We start from the raw sequence: 9,953 nt of genomic DNA on the forward strand, positions 1-9,953 counted from the left end.
AAACATTAAGGGCTATAAACTCACGTTCATTTCACTTTGCCTGTGCTCCTCTTTCATAAATGTAAAATTCTTGCAGCGTTTTCTATGACAGTGTCAATACATTGTCACTAGATTTTTGTTTGAATTTGTCATTTTGGACAGAAATTGACAATTTGTGTGGAGATGCACAGGAAACTATAAATGTAGAGCATATGCAGAACTTTAAAAAAGGAACAGCATCTTAACAGCAACGTAGCTGTGAAAGCTAATGACGATGAAAGACATGCTTCACCACAAACATGTCTAGGAGAGAATTTAAACTTGCCCATTTATCAGGAAGGAGAAGTCTCTGAAGCTAAAAATTGGAGGCAATGATCTGCCATGCTCAATATGTCCGAGCAGATTCCAAAAACATTCAGCTCCTTTTTAACATCCACGGTTACCATTTGCATATATGAATTAGGATGTGAACACCAGTTGTAAGGTCCTAATTGAAAATTGCAGATGAATGGATGGATCTTGTGTGGATCAAGTCCATCCAGCCAGATCTTCAGAGGCATCAGCTGCAGCTGTTGATTACGGATCTAATACGATCCCCTTAGTCTGGTTCAATCAATCACTGAAATGAACGCTTGAGTCCAAACTCTTCTTTATTTGTAAATGGTACCACGGGGCCGGACTCAGATCTACTCACTTGAGCCCTCAACAGCCTCGCGTAAACAGAACAGAAGAAAGAGACATCGGCATGCCCAAACGAATTACCTACACATTTATACCCCTAAACGGAGGCGGAGACACTAAAGGTGCGAAAATCCAATTGGAGGGCCATCCCTACATGCCAATCACTTCTTACAGATAAAAGATCACATTAAGAGACACTTACTTTGCTTACTGACAAACAGTGTATACAAAAAAGCACTTAACACATATAAATACAAAATCCTATACCCTATCACAGACCTGGGTTTAGTGTCTGTTCAACATAAACTCAGACTTAGCGGCACTCCAAGTTTCCTTGGAACTGAAACAGTTGGGAGCATCTTTACAAATCTAAACTTGATGGCAACATTTAATAACATGAACCTCTTGCACCTGATGTCCCTTTGTCACTTCAGCAAAGCTTGACCTTTTTCACAGAAGCCTGCCGTTTCCAAAGTACCCAAAACCCTGCATCTCTAAAGCAGCTGGTGGCTTCTGAAGAAAAATATAGGGACACCTCCCCTCCCTTTCTTGATCTCTCTGTCTACATCTCAGCACATCCCCTGCTCCTCTTCCCTCCGAACAGTCAGTCTGAAAAAGGATCCTGGCCCAAAACGTCACCTATCCATGTTCCCGGGAGATGCTGCCTGACCCACTGAGTTACTTTAAAAAAAGACTGTTGGAGGAATGTTTGCCTTCATTGCGAGAGGATTTGAGTTTAGCAGCAAGGATGTCACACTGCAGTTGTACAGGGCCTTGGTGAGACCACACTTGGAGTATTGTGCGAAATGTTGGTCTCCTAATTTGAGGAAGGACATTACTGCTATTGAGGGAGTGCAGCGTAGGTTCACCAGGTTAATGCCTGGGATGGCGGGACTGACAAATGATGAAAGAATGGGTTGACTGGCATGTATTCCCTGGAATTTAGAAGATGAGAAGGGATCTTATAGAAACAAATCAAATTCTTAAAGGATTGGACAAGCTAGATGCAGGAAAAATGTTCTGGATGTTGGGGGAAGTCCAGAACCAGGGGTCACAGTTTAAGAATAAGGGCTAGGCCAATTAGGACTGAGATGAGTAAAACCAGAGAGTTGTGAATCTGTGGAATTCTCTGCCACAGAAGGCAGTGGAGGCCAATTCACTGGACGATTTCAAGAGAGTTAGATTTTGCTGTTAGGGCTAAAGGAATCAATATGGGAAAAAAGCAGGAACGGGGTACTGATTTTAGATGATCAGTCATGATCATATGGAATGATGGCGCTGGCTCGAGCGGGCGAAATGGCCTACTCCTGCACCTAATTTTCTATGTTTCTATGATTGGATAGTTGTAGAAAATCTGATTTTTAAATAGTACTAGATCAAGGGGGACCCGTTGGGTCCTGACCCCTCAACGCATGGTTGTGCGGCTGCGGCATCTCACACACACACTAACCAACCCCTCACACACACACACACTAACCACCCCCCCCCCCCACCCCATACACACACACACAAACCACTCCCATTGATATTATATTAATATTATTAATTCACTCCTTTTACCCCATCCCCAACACAGAGAGGGACAGAGAGACGTAATTCGTGGAAAACAATGCATTGACAGCAGCTGTTTTAATCCAGAGCGGGGGGGCTGGGCCACGAGCAAAGGCATTGTGACATCATCAGCTGGCCAGCGGTTAGATTAAAATAAAAGTCAGATTGGTAAACAATGTTAGTAAATAACATGGGAAATAATTAACCAAATTTACAGCGGAATGGATTTTTGAAATCATAACATAAATCTCTACCGGAATATGTAACAATTTCACCGTTTCGGCATCGGGTTTTCGAGCAGATGTGAATCAAAGGCAAAATGACACACACACACACACACACACAGAGTTTTAATAGTTACTAGCCCAAGTGCAGACCCGTTGGGTCTGTTCCCCCAATGTTCCTTCACATGGAGTCCAGTGCTGGGGAGGAATTCATCAGGTCTAGGAGCAGAATTAGACCATCGTCAACTCCGCCATGTAATCATGGCCGATCTATCTTTCCCTCTCAACCCCATTCTCCTGCCTTCTCCCCATAACCCCATACATCCCTAGCAATCGAGAATCTGTTCATCTCCGCCCTAAAATCATCCATCGACTTGACCTCCACATCCGTCTGTGGCAATGCATTCTTTAGGATCACCACCTTCTGCCGAAAGGAATTCAGCCTCATCTCCTTTGGAAAGGTAGTCCTTTTATTATGAGGCTATTGTCTCTGGTCCTAGACTCTCCCACTAGTGGAAACATCGCCTTCGTGGAGACTAGTGACAGACACCTGCCACTCCTTTATCTCCGGACTCCGGGAAGGTGTTCATCCAAGACCACCAGCTTATGGCGTCCCAGCAGATGAGCGCTCACAGATCCACTCGCCAACGTTGGACATTCCCTGGGAGTGATGTCGGTAAAGCAGTAGATTCATATCGCGAACAACATCCCACCCCACCAATTACTCCATTCATTCATGGAATGCGGACGTTGTTTATATATGGGCATTTCCGGTAGGATATATTTGTCGGCTGTTTGTAAATAACTTCACAAAGTGGTCGCTTTTCATGACTATTTGCCCTTCTGTGTAGCTGGAGGGCACTGTATCAGTGTTATTAAACAGGGGGGCAGTGACTTCTTCCGAAGACAATAAAGATAATTGTGCTGATGCGGAGTTTCCTCTCATTAGGAGTAGGATTTTCATCAGAGGGTCTAGAGATAAGGTGGCATTTACTGGAACTACCATACTTCCTTTTTAGAAACTGAATTCAAATTCTCGAACTACGACGTGGGACTTGAACTCATGTTCTCTGAATCATTAGTTCAACTAAAGCAGACTGTGGTTCCGTGTAACACAAATACCGCGTTCCCGAACATTCACCTTCATAACAAGTATCGCAAACATTATGTAGCCTGAAGGTACACAAATCTCTGAAACTTCTAGTAACACGCCTGAGTGAAACACGAACAAACATGACTCTAGGCTATCAGCCAACGGCTGGCTATGTCATGTCCTGGGTGCCTCCTGTTACTTCAGGTTCACTTAACAAATGTAAAAGGAATGTTCATTGGTAAATGCGAAAGATTAGATTACACTACACGACTGTATACAATGTGCACACATAGTTTAGAGATTTTGAAACAGTGTGTAATTTGTTTCCTCTCTTTGCAACAATTGCAAAAGGGGGAGCGCAAACTAATATTTATATCCATGCACTGAGCTTATCATGTGTGGACCTTGAAATAAATCAATGGAGTCAAAATAAACCATGTATCCATCTGAGAGCTCCGTGTTACCAAGTTGCGCCAGTGGAATGTACAAGAAAGGTTAAATGTGGACTGAAACACTTGCCATTATTTCAACTAAAAACGCAACATTCGTTGGTAGAACTTTTATTTTCGGGATATTTACAAGTTATTGGTCTGCAGCGACCAAACTTTAAATTGAACACAATTAAAAACACAAGCAAGAGAGGTTTTCTTTTGAAATAAAAGGTCAGTCGCTTTGATCAGTGGTGCTGGAGCGCAGACAATGAACGCGACTCATGCAGCAACATTACACATGCACACAGGCACCATCTTCTCAACAAACAATTGAAAAACGAGGAGCAATTTATGTAGAAAGACACGCAAAAAAAACTCCACATGTAACTTGCAGAAATCTAAACTGGAGATAAAGCTTAACAGATTTTACCTGTCTTATTATATTTTAAATAGTTATTTTTCCTCAGTTACTTTCATTGCTCAAAGCTTTTAACACAATTGAGGTACATTGTTAGGGTTATAACATTCCTTACCTTGGACAAGGAGTAAGAAAGAAAGCATCCCTCGTGTAGTGAGACCCATTGCTGGCATTGAGCTCACCCACGTTCTATGTCTCCAGCACTGAAGATCCTTATGGTCACTTGAGCTCTTTCTGATTGCTGCTTGCAGCTATTCTCACTCTCTGCCTGTTCACCTTAATCAGCTACTGTCTTGAATGTATGTTTATTATTCTGCCATGAAACTACTTTCTGAGTCAGAACCACACCTTCCAAAAAAAGTTTGAGACACCGCACAAATGTTTCTATCCAATGAATGACGAAACTGCAGGCTGTTGTTTGTAAAAGTCCGCCCACTTGAAATTATAACCCTCTGACCAGACTGTAACTCCTCCTTCTGCAACAACGACACCCCGTTAGTCCTTTCCGAATGACGGAGGATAACTTGCTTCAGACCTGCTGTTGTGTGTTCTCAGGGGGCTAATGAAGCAAGTGCGGGACCTGTTGTTCAGGAGACGGCTGACAGTGTAAGGAATGCGGGCAGCTTGGGAGGTTGTGCATTCCTTCCACTGATTATGCGGGGGCTTTGTGTGTTTCTGTTGACCTTGAGGCTCCCAATATCAGTGGAATTCTCTTTCTTTACGTTGAGCTGTGTTAGAGTCATTGGGTAATAGAGCATGCAAACTGCCCTTTGGCCCAACTCGTTCATACGGACTACATGCGCTGATCACCATTTGCCTCTATATGGTCTGAATCCCTTTAATCCTTTCCCATCCATACAGGTAATGTTAAAAGAGATTTGGACTGTCTAAGTATCTCCTGGAGCTTGTAACTGTCCATGTGTCTACCATTTCCTCTGGTAGCTTATTCCACATACTCACCATCCAAGGAATGGAATACTTGTCCCATCACACTTCCTTAAAACCTTTCTCCTCTCACCACAAACCTTTGCCTTCTAGTCTTACACTCCCATATCCTGGGAAAAGACAGTGATCATCCACATTATCTACATTGCTCATATTTTTATAACCATTGATAAGGCCACCACTCCTCCACTTCATTCACTGCAGATTCCTAACTTATCCAGTTTATTTTTATAACTCACGCTCCCCAGTCTAAGCAGAGGCTATGAGATGTCAATGTGTATGTTACTATTCTTCAAGGACATTTTCAACATAACCTTGAATCCTTTCCTCTGTCCACCTGGTTTACTCTTCCCATCACTCTTCCCAAAATGGTTAGTTTTGAAAATCTGGTGTCAGACATGCAAATGGTGTAGCCAGGTCAACATAGTTGACTGAACTAATCAGGTACTAAATGCTGAGGAAATTGGTATGGAAGAGGAGGTCAACATTCACCTTTCCTTCAAGTAGATTTGGAGGATTCAGCTGAGATTCAGATGGTGAACTTTGTTTAGGGCATGACATTGCCTTTTGTAGATAATCCAAGTATACCGGAGAACAGTGATCACCAAGAAGATCATGGGTTTTGTGTGGGATCTGAAGCTTTGATCTTCAAAAAGCTTTCCCCTCAATTGACCAAAGGTTGCGCTGGTGCACTTGAAGGTGACAGTTAATTACACCATTTGATTTCTGGCTTCACTGGGAGTTGGCTCACAAAATTTGTTGTTGTGGGCAGGTGGGATGGTCTTCAGATGTTGCATGTGAGGCACATCCTCTCGTAAATGCTCTATTAAATGAGCATTCGTTTATGCCTTGTAGCTTGGCCTCTGAGCACGTGTACTGCAGCTTCCCCATTGAGAATCACGCGACCTTGGTTCTAGTTAGGTGGGAGAATTTTCTATTATTTCTGAAGTTTAGTTCCATTCCCACTGGAAGCTTGTTGGAGGTGTTGTGCTGAAAAACATGCAGGGTAGTTGGAGTCTGAAATGCAGTGTGCGAATAGCGGCACAAGCTGATACTCTCAGTACATTCACAAAGCATCAGAGAAGCACTTAAGGTGCTGAGACACAAAAGGCTACAGAAGGCTACAGACCAAATACAAGTAAATAGAACACAGTGGACATGGACTTGATCATACAAAAACTTCAAGAAAATTACGGGAGCAACACCAGCTTTCTAGTGTGCTGCTTTCTTGGACTTAGTGACACAGCGGTAGAGTTGCTGCCTTCCAGCACCAGAGACTCAGGTTTGATCCTGACAACAGGAGCTGTCTGTATGGAGTTTGCACGTTCTTCCTCTGACCTGCATGGGTTTTCTCCAGTGGCTCCAGTTCCGCCCACATTCCAAAGACGTTGGTTATAATTGGCTTAGTTAAAATTGTAAATTGTCTCAAGTTTGTAGGATAGTGTTAGATTGCGGGGATTGCAGGCAGGCACGGACCCAAAGGACCGACAGGCCTGTTTCTGTGCTGTATCTCTAGAGTCTAAAATCTAAAGTCTGTTTTCACGATCAACTTAGGGTACTCCTGCTCTCTCTGCAAGAAGCAGGATAAGTTCTTGATTCTGCTTGAGCAGAGCCTCGAAACCTTCAGGAACTAGCAAACAAAGCAAATTTCAACATGTTAGTTATGTCTCCAACCAGCCAGCAAAGAGCCAGAGGCAAAACATTCAGCATAATGTTGCTCTGATGGCAACACCAATGTAGTTCTGGCTTCACAGTTGTAGGTATGTCAGAAACCTGTGAGGACCTGTTTACTGAAGTGGAATCTTCAGAAATAAGCTCCTGTGAAGTTTTATTGCTCCCAAAAAAATAAACAGTAGCTCCTTCTCCATTTATTCCTTTTCACCCATCTTTCCTCTCCTGGCAATATGCTCAGAGGATATGATCTGGGAACCGCTGCCTCAAAAGCTGTTGGAAACAGAGCTGAATCCACCAAGGCTTTTAAAAATGGGGGTGGATATATTGATAAAAGGGGGTGGAAATATTTTGCACAACTATAAGCAAGGAAGTGGTGGTTATGGAATGAGGCTGACTGGATTGCAGCATAAGGAGCTGGCATGGACTTGAGTTGAATGACTTTGTTGTGCTTCTCTGCTTTTCCTTTAGCAGTTTTTTCTTGCCATCGCTGGAAGACTAGAGCCACAGCCACTGAAGGTACCATTCCTGGCATAATTAGTGCAGGTGTAAATGCAATTTCACCCTGAAGTCTAGCACTCTCTTCCCTGAACTAAGACTTTCGTGGTATCTCACCATAAATAGTAAACAAATTTGCAGAAAATCATTCCATTCATCACACATATACCTGCATTACTTCGACAAGGCCAGCAGCATCATCCCTTCTGAAGGAATCACAAACTACTTTAAGTCCAACTGGCCAACTTCTATTACTTATCACTTTGATTGCATGAATGTTTGATTTTTTTAAAGGTTATTTTCTGTTGTTAAATTCTACGTGCCAGATGTTGAAATTCTACGTCCCTGATGTTCAGACTTCATGGCATATGTGTTCCACCTAGAAAATATATATTTTTTCATTAGTAAGCTGGGCAGATGAAAAAAGAGCGGCTTGAGTTTAGTTTATTGTTGCTGTACCGAGGCGTAGAGTAACAATGAAGAAACAGGCCCTTCAGCCCACTGAGTCTGCGCCGGCCAGCGATCACCCCATACACTACACATTAGAGACAGTTTTATCAAAGCCAATTAACCTACAAACCTGGTGGGATGAAATGGGAACACCTGGAGAAAACCCTATACGGTCACAGGGAGAAAAACAAACTCCGTACGGACAGCACCCATAGTCAGGATTGAACCCAGGTCTCTGGCGCTGTAAAGCAGCAACTCAACAGCCGCGCCACTGTTCTTCCGTTAGAATTACCCAATTAAATCAACCAAGCGCTGAATCCATAACATATTTCTTCTTTAAGAGGTGAGGTGTACCTTAAATAAAGCAGGCTGACCGTAAATGATATCAACTTATTACAATATTGTACAACTCATTCAGAGCAAGCAAAAGCTTAGCAGCAGTGGGTGGCAGCTATTATCTTATTAATTAGCAGATGGCATTCATTGAAAGCTACATACATGAATCAATCATGCATCATGAACTTGTGACTCCGTACTCAAGGATTATTGAATCTTAATTTCATAATCTCTTTAAAGTTATTTCTTTTGAAAGAAATTGCCTTCTTGGATATGGTACTGAGATGCTGTGTATTATCTATGAAAGCGCCACAAAAAACTCATGAACAGTACTTTCAGCCTCACAGTTCTCTGATTCATAGTATTTCTGTTCCTGGTCTTGCTTCCCTATACCTCTGCAATAGTCTGCTGTCCTTCCTCATAACCAAAATGCATTTCTAAGTATTCCCAATATTGGCAAGTCAGAGCAGAATTGTCTGGTTGCCGCCCGAATTTGGTATTTCCAGTGCAAATTCTCCAACTTCGCCTTTTCCATTAACACACATTTTGACCAGGTTTGACCTTATGTTTTCCTTTGTCTCAGGTTAAATTTTATCTTATTCATATGACAATAAGTGATAGGAACGGGCTATAAGTGGTTAGGCCATTTGGCTCATCAAGACTACTCCGCCATTCAATCATGGCTGATCTATATCTCCCTTCTATCCATTCTCATGCCTTCTCCCCAATGCATCACGTGTTATCTTTCCACTGACTGGTTAGCATGCAACAAAAGCTTTTCACTGTACCTCGGTACATGTGACAATATAATAAACTGAACTGAATGGTTGCAAGCTTGCAGACGCTGGACAAAGGGCCGATAGGAACCAGGGATCTTTCCTTCTGTGCCCTCAAGGTGGTCTGCAGGAGGTGCCCCAGGGCAACAATGTTAAAGGTGGCAGGTGAGGTGAGGGATGACTGTTCACTTGAGGCTCTAGATCATGGCAACCGCTGCAACGGGCCTTTATGGCCAGCTGCAGATGGGACTTTGAAAATGGCGCCAAAACCTGGTGACTCTTGCGTATGGATTCCGTGGGCTGTTTCTATGCATTCTGTACTTAATTGGGGATTATACTTATGTATGACATTAATCTTACTAATCTGTATGTAAAAAAAGAAGGATGTCACTGTACCTTGGTACATGTGATAATAAAGATCCATTGAACTATTAAATAGGAAGAGAAAATGCGAGAGAAAAAATCAGCAGATCAGGTAACATCTGTGGAAATATATATAAAATGAATGTTTCATGTTTGAGATCTTTTTTCAGACTGGGAAAGAAGCAAATGATGTTTTTGTAATTGCAGCGAGGCTAAGGTGGTGGAGGGATCGGTAGAAGACATGAAGTATCTCCAATACGAGACCAATTGAGTAAATGTAACAGTCCGAGGCAGATTATAGATCTTCATCTGTGTTGCTAATAGTCAGCCTGTGGGATGCACAGAGTAAGCTTGGCTACTGGAACAGAGGAAGAAATGCTGAGCCAAAAGTCACAGATGGACGACAGCCAAAATGACCAGTTCGTATACAGGTTTAAAGAAAGGGCACATTGAGATTTTGATATTGAGTCCTGATGGCTGCAATGTGGTGAGTCAGAAGATAATTTGTTGTTCCTCAACTCTGTGTTGAAACAGCGA

General features: G+C 42.6%; 1 protein-coding gene across 1 annotated transcript in view; it reads right to left on the reverse strand.

Moving 5' to 3' along the window:
* The window catches only part of itga2 (integrin subunit alpha 2), a 132,247-nt gene extending 127,335 nt beyond the window's left edge, over window positions 1-4,912 (reverse strand). Inside the window, exon 1 of the mRNA XM_033030853.1 lies at window positions 4,493-4,912. Coding sequence (XP_032886744.1) covers window positions 4,493-4,550 — 58 coding nt within the window. The 5' untranslated portion in view covers window positions 4,551-4,912. The remainder of the gene's footprint in view (window positions 1-4,492) is intronic.
* Window positions 4,913-9,953: the final 5,041 nt, after the last annotated feature.

The sequence above is a fragment of the Amblyraja radiata genome, chromosome 1 (assembly GCF_010909765.2).
Source record: "Amblyraja radiata isolate CabotCenter1 chromosome 1, sAmbRad1.1.pri, whole genome shotgun sequence".
Taxonomy (NCBI): Eukaryota; Metazoa; Chordata; class Chondrichthyes; order Rajiformes; family Rajidae; genus Amblyraja; species Amblyraja radiata.